The 12,831-nt window shown below is 37.5% G+C and overlaps 1 protein-coding gene across 1 annotated transcript in view; it reads left to right on the forward strand.

Annotated features, from left to right (window-relative positions):
- Rme-8 (receptor mediated endocytosis 8) overlaps positions 1-12,831 on the forward strand; it is a 1,025,705-nt gene that overhangs the window by 483,422 nt on the left and 529,452 nt on the right. The window contains exon 25 of the mRNA XM_090414028.1: positions 827-928. Within this exon, the coding sequence (XP_090270154.1) occupies positions 827-928 (102 nt within the window). The remainder of the gene's footprint in view (positions 1-826; positions 929-12,831) is intronic.

Below are 12,831 nucleotides of genomic sequence, written 5' to 3' on the forward strand. Positions count from 1 at the left end.
AGTATGCTAAATATCTAAATACTTGCAGCATATCAATAAAATTTTTGTGGGTTGTCTTTAGCTTGTAGAGCCAGTTTCTTTTCATACTCCGACTTAGGTTTCTGTACAACAGTTGGGACTCTTCTAGCCTGCTGCTTATTCACACAGTATTCCATCTACATATTTTTCTTATGAATCTCATCCATTTGATTCCTATTCTATTTACTTTGAACTCTTGGGACATATTCTGATATTGCATCATTTAAGTATTTTTTAAATTCTCCCCATGCACTGTTGATCTTCTTCCAATCCAGCAACTTTTAACATTCACTGAACTCAGTATACTCCTCAGTTGGTCATAATTTCCTGCTTTGTAGTTCAGCATGTAGCCTTTTCTGAATGGAATGTTTATAAAAACTTAGTCACTTCCCAAGTGAGTACTGCATGATCACTGTCACCATCTAGAGGCAGAATAGTTGTCTTTAACTGAAACATTCTCTGACACTATAATCAAATCTGATACCCTTTGATCTTGAGTTCCTTCTGTTACATGCTGTTTGAGGAATGTAATGTATATTTAAATAGTTTCTGTGATAAGAGAAACTTTTGTTAGCTGAGACATTGAAGTTGTAATTATTCATCTCAGTTCTTATAGGAAAATCGAGTATTCTCTTCTCTTCTTCTTTTTTTTTTTTATTGTAATTTAAAAATAATGATAGTAATGAAATAAAATTTGGATATAATAGACAGACCAAAATAAGTCTCCACCTAATACAAGTGACTTGTTTTAAGTCATTTAGTTTTTTTAAGTATTTGTTTATTTTTATTATTTTTTCCTCCCAAATAGAGAAACGTCAAAGATCTTATGGATGCACATGGAATAAGGATATTGGTTGATCTATTGACATTAGCACATCTTCATACGAGCAGAGCAGTAGTACCAACTCAAGTAAGAAATGAAATTTTGTTTTCTTTCTGTTTTCTAATTCTTGTAGATCTGATCTCTCATCTAATATAGCAAGCTTTTAATTGTACTTATATATTGATCAGTGCTTTTTTTTATGGTGATAATTAGCCATGTTCTACATATGTATACTATCTGATCTCTCATCCACCTGTTGAGTAGTTGAAATTGTTTTTGGTTGGAATTATGGCTGGGATAGCAGTGGTCAGGAGGCAAGTATATCTCAGCCAGTTTGTTTGCAGATGGAAAAACTACAGGTTCTGGAGGGGGAAAATGCTGCTCTCCCCATATGAGACCAATTGATTTATTACTTGAATAGCCCTTATTAGGTCATTACTGCTACTACTGGACTCTGAAGGCATTTCATTCATCCATACATTTTATAAGTTGTAAATAACTAATCCACAATGAGTCTTTGACTCCATGGAGATTTTTTTTATAATAATAATAAATAAGGATGAAACCAAGAAAAATTCTTGGTTTCATCCTTTATCCAATTGTAAGCAAACAAAGTTTGCACATGAAGCCACTTCACGACTGGGCTACTTGTATATAGTTAATGACTTTAAATAAGACATCAACACTTTAGCTATTTAGGCAGAATTTTTAGTGAAGATGGCAAATTAAATATGAAAATGGACAAGAGAAGTAAAGCTTGTATGATTGGAAGTCGGCTGAATAAATTTATGTGGAATTGACGAGAAATGAAATTAGAACACTATACTATCTGTGTATAAGACAGTGTTGAAACCAATTTTAACTTAACAATTGGAGAACTGGGTTAGAAATAAAATACGTGATCAAAGACAGGAAACCACAGATATCAGAGTTCTCAGAAAGGTTGAATAAATGGCATCATTGGCAGTACTTTAAAAATGACGATATCGGTAAAGAACTTGTCATTGTTATCATTCAGAAATGTTAGTAGAGTGTATTGGTCACTTAATCAGTATGGAAGAAGATGAAAGATTAGCACAACGAGTGTTCTTCACCAGGGTAGCTTGAAAATGATGAAGAGGAAGACTAATATGTAAGTGGACTAATATAGTAAAATGTGTCTTAGAAAATAGAAATATAAGATCTGATAATGTTGGAATCTTGACAGATAACAGATTAATTGGGAGAAAAATTGTTGATCGGAAGTTAGTAATGATGTAACCTTTTCATTTAGTACTATCATAATATCCTGTATACTCCCTGAGGGTACATATCAGGAATTTGATGATGATGATAGTTTAACAATTAGGTTATAAATCTCCAGTAAAGTTTCACATTTAACTTAAAAAAATGTCCATATAAATTCTGGGATAAGAGAACACAGGGTAGTCACTAATGATATAGTTACCTGTCTGAGCTAAACTGCTACACTCACAATATGGAGAGTTCATTTCCATCTGTGGAACATCTCTTTTTCATATCCTGTCCTGATCCAGGTATGTGTAGTTCTGCCTTAGAAGATTCAAAACCCTTTACTCTGGTAGTTGGATTAGGAATATTGACATGTAAGTTAAAGGTTGTGTTTCTATCAGTGTAGTTTTGAATCTATGATATCAGTGACTTATCCATACACAAAGACATCTCCTACATGGCATTTCTCCAGTTTGGTTGTTGAGATATCATTTTAAAAAAAAATGTGTAGGAGATGTCTTTGTGTATGGATAAGTCACTGTTCTCAATAATTTTATTCCAGTCTGTAATGGGGTATCGATATTAAGTGATGGAAGTTAGTAAGTTGGTGTTGATCTAATTGCTTCTGAGAAATCTTATGACTTGATTGAGATGAACATCATTCAATGAGGTGTGAGCGCTGTTAAACCACACTGAAGAACAGTATTCAGCTGTAGGATATACTGATGTCAAATCTCTTGTGAATAATGTACTGACATCTACACCCTGTGAAGAGCCTGCTAATTTCTGCAAGATATTGCAAGTTTTAATTTACCAACAATCTTTGTCAGTGATTTTTGAAAGTCAAGGTTCTGTCAAGAGTCACTCCAAGGTATTTTGTGTACATAGTTAGATTAACTTGTTTAAATTGACAGCAGTGATTTTAATTTTCTGCAGATTGAGTTGGAACTGCTACTGTTTAGTTAAGTTTTAGGTGATAGGTTAGTGTTTTTGCAACATGAAAGGAGACTGTGAATTGAATAGATTTAATATTGAGAGGAAAGTGGACTACATAATGATAAAATTATTATATAGAATACTGGAATAACATTTTCAATAGTTAATGGGGGTATTTATTAGCAATATCATAAGGGACTTTGTGGCATGCAGTACTTGCGGCATGTATGTGTCTCGGGAATTAGATATGTGGCTTGTGAAAGAGCGCGGAGAGCGTATATGCGCAAAATACAGGCAGTTGGAGGAAATAAGTGCATTAGAAATATTGATATCCGACTTTGTTGCTCCAGGAACGGGGAATGAATGTAGGAAGACAAGTAGTGTGATAGGAGAGAATGAAAAAAAGATATATATGAATGAGAAAATAATAGTTGATAGTGTGGAAGGTGTGAGTGACTGTGAAAGTTTAGGAGATGGTTTTGTTTGGGAGAGTGAATTTAGATTAAGAGTGACTGACCTGCAGAGGGAGATAGATGAGTTGAAAGAGGAGGCGGAATGTCTTGTGAATGAGAGCAGAAGTATGAAAGATAAGATTAGGAGAATGGAAGAGATAAATGCAAGGAGAATCAGAGTAGGAGAGCGAGAGAAATTAGGGAGTATGAGCGAGAGGTATGGGAGTGCTAGAAGAGAAGAGAATGGAAACAGTAGAAGAGAGGGAATGAGAGAGAGGTATGAGAATGCTAGCAGATGAGAGGATGGAAACAGTAGGAGAGACGGAATGAGAGAGATATGGAAGTGCTAGAAGAGGAGAGAATGGAAACGGTAGGAGAGATGGAATGAGAGAGAGGTATGGGAATGCTAGAAGACGAGAGGATGGAAACAGTAGGAGAGACAAAATGAGAGAGGGATATGGAAGTGCTAGAAGTGGAGAAAATGGAAACAGTAGGAGAGAGGGAATGAGAGAGATGTATGGGAGTGCTAGAAGAGGAGAGAATGGAAACAGTAGGAGAGAGAGGTATGGGAATGCTAGAAGAGAGAATAGCAGTAGAGGAGAGGGAATGAGAGAGACCTATGAGAATGAAAGAAGAGGAGAGAATGGAAACAATAGGAGAGAGGGAATGGTAAGAGGTATAATGTGGCGACTGAATGATCCGTGGTGTTCAAGATAGGATGCGTGAGGAGTGTTTGCCAGGAGGAACAATAGAAAGGGTGGCTATGGCAATTAAGAGAGGTGAAAGGGTGAATGAGATGATTGTGATGGTAGGAACGAATGACTTGAGTGGTAATGTAAGTCGGGCAGCGAGAGATATGAGGTTTTTGCTTGAGACTGTACGGAAGAAGACAGAGAGAGGAAAAATAGTGTGTGTGTGTTGCCTAGGTATGATAATGATGAGCTGAGCAGAAGAGCGGTGATATTGAATGCCGTAATAGCAATAATGTGTGACGAGAGGACTGGTATATGTGGATGCTTGGAGTGCGTTTGAGGAGAGAGAGGAATTGTATGCGAGAGACTGTTTACATTTGAATGAGGAAGGACGTAGCCACCTGGAGAGATTGCTCTTCTGAACGAGTCAGTGTGTCCCAGGGAGGATGATAGCAGGGGTGGCACTTTGTGGGAATGGATACCTGGGAGAAGGGAGACGATGTCAGCTAACACTGAGCCCAGTGGAGTCTAGAAGGGATAATGCTGGGTATAGAAACAGTGGCATTTATATGCTTTATACTAATGCCAGGAGTATCCGGAGTAAGGGAGAGGAATTGGTGGCGCAGATAGCATCAGCCTGCCAAAAATTATTGGGATCACTGAGACATGGTTGACAGAAGGGGATATAATAACAGGAATAGAAGTCGCTGGGTATAGCATTTTTCGTCAGGATAGGAGGGGAAAGCATGGTGGTGGAGTACTGCTTATGATAAGTGATGACCTATGTCCTCTAAGAGTGGAGGCTTTGGAAGGAAGTGAGACAAATGATTTTGAGAGCATGTGGTGTGAGGTATAGGTAGGCAAGACAGGATATTTAGTGGGGTGTTGCTACAGACCCAGGAGCACGGAGGATGGGGACCAGGAGATGTTTAGACAGCTAAGTTTGGCAAGAGCAAGAAGAATGATTGTTATGGGAGATTTTAACTACAGTAGTATAAATTGGAGAGAGGAAGATGCATGTAGCAATAGTGGAATGGAATTTCTAGAATTCTTGAGGGACAGATGTCTTAGGCAACATGTAACAGAGGGAACAAGAGGTTCAAGAGTTTTAGATTTGATTATAGCATCAGAAGAGTTGATAATAACTGAGATGACATCTCTCCCACCAGTTGGAGAGAGTGACCATATGGTTTTGACTTGGAAAATGAATAGACATGCAGGAGTATCAAAGAGACGGGAACTTATGTGGAATTATAATGCAGGTGATTATAATAGCCTTAGACGTCAACTTCGGGAAGTTTCATGGAGGGAGGAATTGGAAGGCCATGATATTGTTAGTGCATGGGAAATTGTGAAAGAATATTTGTTATCAGCAATGGTAAGTTGTATACCACGATTGAAGAAGAGGACACAATTTGGAGTAAAGTGGATGACAAGCAATATTAAACAGGAATTGCATGTGAAAAAGAGGATATGGAAGAGATATAAGGAGATAGGTGAAGAGAGGATGCGTGAAGATTATAAGACACAGGCCAGAAGAGTGACTAGTGTGGTAAGGAAAGCGAAATTGGAATATGAGAGGAGATTGGCCCTAAGATCCAAAGAAAATCCTAGGGAATTTTTTAGCTGTGTGGCCAGTAGGAGGAGAAGTGATTGTGGAAGAATGACATTGTGGGATAAAAATGGATATAGAGTGACTGATACAGAGGACATAGTGGAATTGTTCAATGACCATTTTATTGGAGTATTTCATCCTGGAGGAGTCAGTTTTAATGCTAGAGGGATAGGGCAGATTCAAGGTTTAGATGTACAGGAGGAGAGTGTGTTTCAGATACTGAGAACTCTGGATGTCAACAAAGCTTTGGGACTGGATGGTATTTCACCACTAGTTTTGAGAGAATGCGCTAGGGAACTGACAGTGGCTTTAACCTGGCTTTTCAATGAAAATCTGGCTTCGGCAAAGGTGCCCAGAGAATGGAAGGAAGGTAAGATAGTGCCATTGCATAAGGGTGGTAACAGACTGGAAGTGTCTAATTATAGACCAGTCTGTGTGTCATCAGTAGTTAAGATCTTGGAGAAAGTAGTGAGGGACCATATACAGCACTGGGCAGATGAGGGTAATGTTATCTGTGAGAGTCAACATGGATTTGTGAAAGGACGCTCTTGTTTTAGCAATATGCTAGCCTTTTATAATAAAGTTACAAGAACATTAGATGAGGGAAAGGCATATACTGCAATTTTCTTAGACTTAGCAAAGGCATTTGACAGGGTGCCACATGATAACCTGATATTTAAGTTGCAACACATGGGTCTGGATGTCAGATTGGTCAACTGGATTCAGGATTGGCTGTCTGATAGGTATCAGAGAGTTGTGTATGGTGGAGCAGTTTCAAGGAGACAGAAGGTTACAAGTGGGGTCCCACAGGGCTCAGTACTAGGACCTATATTGTTTAACCTTTATATCAATGACATTGCCAGTGGATTTCAAGGGGATATTCAGTTGTTTGTGGATGATGCAAAGCTGGGAAGGATTTTTAGTAATAGTGCAGATGTGGTAGTCCTGCAAGAGGATTTGAATAAGCTAGATAGATCGGTAAATAAATGGGGGTGTCAGTTTAATGCAGTAAAATGTAAGGTCTTGAGGTTTGGGAAACATCGATGGGATGCTGCATACTCTATGGGAGGAGTTATACTGGAGGAAGTTGGGGAGACAAGAGATCTGGGGTTGATGATTGATAGAAACCTGAAGTTTAGGGGATATATTGCAAAGGTGGTGAAGGTAACACAGAGGATTGTTGCAATTATGAGAAGGACACTGACCTGCAGAGATAAGAGGGTTATCATTCCATTGTATAAGTCTCTGATCAGACCACACTTGGATTATTGTTCTCAGATTTGGTCCCCAGGATTTGAAGGGGATAAATTAACTGTGGAAAACATACAAAGACGGTCTCAGGACTGTACAAGGATAGTTATGAGAATCAGCTGAGGGAATGTTGACTGCAGAGTTTGGCAGATAGAAGAAGGAGAGGTGATATGATTGAGACTTTTAAACTGTTGAGAGGTGGTTACAGGGTTGACACTGGGAGTTCTTTCACTTGGTTGAACAGCGGGAAGGAGTGATGACAAGAGGCCATCCCTGGACGTTACGAAAGGAAACTGTAAGAGGGTGAGGAGTGGTTTCTTTGCATGGAGGGTGGTTGAGCCGTGGAATGCACTGCCTGATAGAGTGGTGAGAGCGAGAACGGTCAATGAGTTTAAGGAGTGGTATGATAGACTTTGTGTTTCTTAGGGGGAACCTCCCCTCAATGAGTCTTGACAGACTTTATGTTCTTAGGAAGGATCTCCCACAATGAGTCTTTTGACTCCATGGAGGCCTGAATAATAAAAATAATAATAATATTATTATTATTTGTGGAATTTTGGGCTAAGTTTCCTAGCCAGTACAGCTGAAAAGAGATAAACACATTAAGAACAACACTCAAACTGCAAGTGCATTGAATATATATGTTATCAATTGCAGGAGGATAACTATCTGCAGCTATTAGAATTCAAAGAAATTTAAATAATTACAATATTAAGAAACAAGGAATGAGGATTGTTACCTAGGACAACTTCCCAAAATTGGGAAAGTTTAAGGCATTGTATCTCAACAAAAATGAGGCCAAGAAGTTATGGGACTTCCAGTATTAAAATTCTGCTATTTAGAGCAGTGACGCTTAATAATTCTTTAAAAGGTTACTAGCCAATCACACGTTCAGACTTTCTTTAGTACTATCTAGAGTCTCATCAGTATTTGGAATAGACGATTGCAAGAGTTCACGGGCCCAGTTTGTTTCTGAATGCTATAGCATCATACTCTGCCTACCCCTGAGATTGTCCTAAGATTATTGCACTGAATTCTATCCTGCAGTTTACTCTGCACTACTAATGGATGACCTAAGGCAATTTATGGTAAGAGAAACTAACAAATATCCAAATTAATGCAACCTTGAAAGAAAGATGCAAATTAATGCTTATCTACAACTCAGGATTGGGAAACTCCAAATAGACAAGTGAATTCCAAAATCAAACTTATTAAGAATAAAATTATTTGTATGTGGTTATTTATTGCAACTTTACCAGGTGTGCTGAAAAGTTAATAATCGCCATGAAGGAATTGAGGTAGAACCATGTGACTCACATTATTCTACATATTCCCCCAAAAGTGTTATACACTTGTGGTAAATTTTGTTCCTTTCAAGTGTTAAATTTGGGAATAGAAAATAGTCCGATTAGACCATGTCTGGTGAATAGGGTGGGTGAAGCAGGCATTGAAAGCCTAAGTTGTGTGTTGTCTGTTGGATATCATGAGCAGTATGAGCAGGTGCATTGTCATGCAAAAGCAACACGCCTCTGCTCAGTTTCCAAAGACATTTTCCCTTCAGTATCTCCTTCATTTCCTTCAGAGTTGTTGAATAGACTGCTGCTATAATAGTTTCACCTTTTTTGAGGTTCTTAGTAAGGATTACAGAATCCATATCCCAAACAACAATGGCAAGACCCCTTCCTGTTGACTTTTGGGTTTGGAACATCTCTGGCCATGGAGAACCTTAGTGTCTCCACTCCATGACTGTTGTGTGGTCTCTGAGCCATCGTGATGAAGTCATGTTTCATCAACAGTCACAATACAAGCTAAAAACTTTGCATCTGATTTCTCAAAATGACACAAAATCCCAAAATTGACATTCAAACATTTGGGGACCTAATTTGATGAGAGCTTTTCATGTCCAGATGTTGGTGGATAATGACCCCAACTCATTCCGTGGATATCGTCAGAGTCTTTGCAATGATTTTGGCTGGTATTCATCACAATTTAGAAACAATCTTAAACTGATTTCATATGGCTCATGTACTTATAGTATTATACAGTGAACAAGTCATTACATGCACATGTTCCTGCCAATGCATACTGAACTTGTAAAATCCTGATCACTTTGAAAGTGCATGCCCACCATCACTTTGCTTGTTAAGACCTGTCATCGGACTTTTGCATTTTGTACGTTTCCATGGAAAAGAAAGCAACCATTACGACCTTTACATACATTATACAACAGTTATCAAAATTTTTGACTATAAATTTTTTTAAGCAATTAATTTTTATCCTTTATGGTTTCACTGCCTCCTCACTTCAATGCCCCCTTTTGCTCATGAGGCCACTACTGGCGCCTGGATCGTTCCAGTGTCCCCAAGTGGGGTGGTACTGCCCACTTTGGGAACCACTGATCTAGAGTTAATAGGATCACGTATTCTTCACTTTCCCCCAGATACTTATAACACAAGCACACATATGATATTACAGATGTTAATTATTCATAATTCATATGAATTATGAATAATATGAAAAGTACCGCATCCGACGACACTCAGATGAAATTGCCAGTAATTCTTGCCAGATAGTTAGGCTCAGTGAGAGCTACAATCGCCCCAGTGTGAATGTGTTAAGGAAAGCAGCATTAAGTCTGATATCAAAATTGGAGATACTCATCTCGGCTTTTACTTTATGTAGTTGATGTACTCATAAAGAAATCCAGTAGATGTCTGCAGGATTATGGACTAAGTTGAATAATAGCTGTAATAAATTCTGTTTGAAAATCACAATTAAAAAGACAAACTGAAAATTGGCAATGAGACATAAAAATATTAAAGTCAGCTGCATCTTGAATGGAAAATCTGTAAAACATTTCAACTATTTAGGTGCAGTTTTTAGTGATGATGATGATGATGGCAAATTAAATATGAAAATAGCAACAGAATTAGCAAATCTGGTATAAATTTATATGCAATAAGAGAAATTAATTAAAACACTAAACTAGCTGTTTACAAGATAGTGTTCAAATCAGTTTTAATTTATGGATCCGAGAACTGGTCAGATAAAACACTTAATCAATGAATGTAGTCTAAAGATACCAGTGAGAGTTCTGAGAAAAATTAGGTAGTGAGCAGTAGATAGCTCCAATTGCAGAATCTTATTAAAAATGGGGATATTAGGAAGGGACTTGACTTTGTTAGCATTCAGGAATGTGTTTACAGATATTAATTTGACATACGGTCACCTTTCCTCTCCCAATCGATTGGGAGTGTAAAGGTTAGCAGAGCAGGTTTTGAGTCAATATAGAAAAAAAAAAAAAAGACCCAGAGGGAATATTAATAAAATGATAGAGGTGACATGAAATTCTTAATCTTAATTTCAACTTCAGTGACTTTATTCCTCCATATATCAGTTTCATATCTGTAAGCTTTGTGGCAAGAAGACATTAGTTTTATCAAAATTTTCTCATTTTGTTTGATTTATTTTGTAACAATCATTTATTGCTTTTATTATTCCTTTAATCTTGATATGATCTCTTTGACTATTTGTCTCAGATCATTCCATAGTGTAATTATCTAAACAATGATATCATATTCGTTGGTGAAACTGACATTTACTTTACAGATCAGGCTAAAAGAGATTTAGTGTTAGTAATGATCTAACAAAAATTGTTAATTTATGTTGGATCAAGTACCTAATAAACCTCATTATTCTCACCATTCCTCTATGCCCTTGACTTTTTTTTCTCTATATATACATGCTGCAGATGTCAGGTTTCCTTTTTTACAAATTGATGTTAGCCAATCTCACCCTATGATTTTTAAACTTCTTTTTCATGTTTCTTTTCTGTTGTCCTGATTAAAACATGCCTGCTCTGACTGGGTAAGTGAATCCAGTTATTCGATAAGAGCAGAAACCACATGAACATTCCTTACCACTGTCAAAGCTTTTGTTCTTCAACGAGTGTACCCAAACATTCCAAAATTTACAATAATAATAATAATCAGTATTATCTTAAACTGCTTAAGTAAGAAATCAGAGCTTTGCACTCAGTCTGCACAGCAAGCTGCAACATCTGTCAAAAATCATCAATAAATCCAAATCTGGATTTGAAAGAGTCAAATGCAGAAAGCTTAAATGTTGACTTATTCCCTTACTAAGGCTAATAGATGTAGTTCTTGCCTTGTATGCATCTGTCTTTCACGTCCTTATGTAATCATAGTAATAATCTCCAAAGATATATGTCTCATTTCTGGACATAAACCATTGTTTAAATAGGTCAGAAACACAAATATTCATTAGACTGGTTACAAATAAGTCTCACAAGACAGATAGTATCCTTCTATCTGTGCTCAAAATTTATGCTTCAAAATTAACACCCACCCTATGTTTGCCTTGTTCACATTATCATACTTATTTGGTGTCTACACATTAGCATGGAAGTAACATTGTGTCCAACTCCTCCCTGAAAAGGAAGATAAGTAAACCTATCATCCCATTCCTATCAAAAACAGTGGAAAAGAATTTGTGAGTAAACAATTTTGTCACTACCTTGTGGTTCATCAGTTTATTAGTGGAAACCATTGTGGGTTCTGCCATTCTTATTCTGCAGCAGATATTTAGCCAACCTTTAGACACAAGTCATGGTGAGGTTTTAAGAAACATAACATTTCCAGAGCAGTGAGTCAGTGTAGCAGAGTAGCTCCCTAGCCAATCCACTGTCATATGGTCTGCCTTTATTTCTTAGTGTTTGGGTTGTTAGTTTCGTGTCTAGTTGTTTCATTTCTCTTGATTTCTTTTTAACTGCTAGAGTATTTCAATGACCTTCTCTCACTGACTGCAAATCCTGTTTATAATTTACAGCTCCTATCCATCCACAAATCCTGGCAACTACATATTCTATTTCTCTTCATTCCACAAATTATTCTGTACTGAAATGATGCAGGCTTCAAATTTCTTCATAATCAATTCTTTAAACATAGTATCATTACCACTGTACAATGAGGATAATTTAGTGAAATTCAGCGATACCAAAACACAGCATTGTCTTATTTCTTAAAGGAATGGTCTCACTTCACTTCCATTTGTTATTAACACCAGACCTCCGTGAAGTCAAAGGACTCATTGCAGGAGGTACTGTTACACATAAAACTCAAGCTGTGCTTTCAACTCATTCAGCATGTCTGCATTCACTGTCAGGCAGTGTTTTTCACTCACCAGTCACTCTCCATGCAAAGAATCTGCTTCTTGTTCACACTCATATAGTTTCCAGGAATGGCCTCTGGGTCTAGACCCCATCCCCCCACCCTCATTCTATGAAATAGTTCTTCCACATTAACCTGGTACAACCCCTTACCAACTTGAAAGTCTCAACTTACTTATTTGCAAGGATTTGCAAATTTCATTCTTCAGTCTATTTTTTATAAGTTACATTCCAAAGACCAGTTATTACAATCTTTATCAGTCTTCTCTGGACTGAGGTGCAATCCTAGGTCGCCTCCTCATGGTGCATCCTGGATAATGCTAAAGAGATAGAGCGACTTGGCAACCAGACTATCTTCTGGATCTCCTAGTTACAGCACACATTAACTTAAACACACGAATTAGCTCTCATAAGTGCAAGATGACTAGGAATATTGGACCTGTTGTTCGAATTTGCCAAATTAACATTGAAGGTATATGTAGAGCAAAATGTGAATACCTTTCAAAGATTTTATGACAACAATGTCGATGTTGTTCTTATTTAAGAGACTCACTGTAAGGACGAGGATCAGCTCCACTGCAGGGGCCGAATTCCTGGTTACATCATCATTGGAGCCACTTACCATC

Source organism: Typopeltis vanoorti, chromosome 2 (assembly GCF_054136105.1).
Source record: "Typopeltis vanoorti isolate ZY-2024b chromosome 2, IOZ_Tvanoo_1.0, whole genome shotgun sequence".
NCBI classification, from domain to species: Eukaryota; Metazoa; Arthropoda; class Arachnida; order Uropygi; family Thelyphonidae; genus Typopeltis; species Typopeltis vanoorti.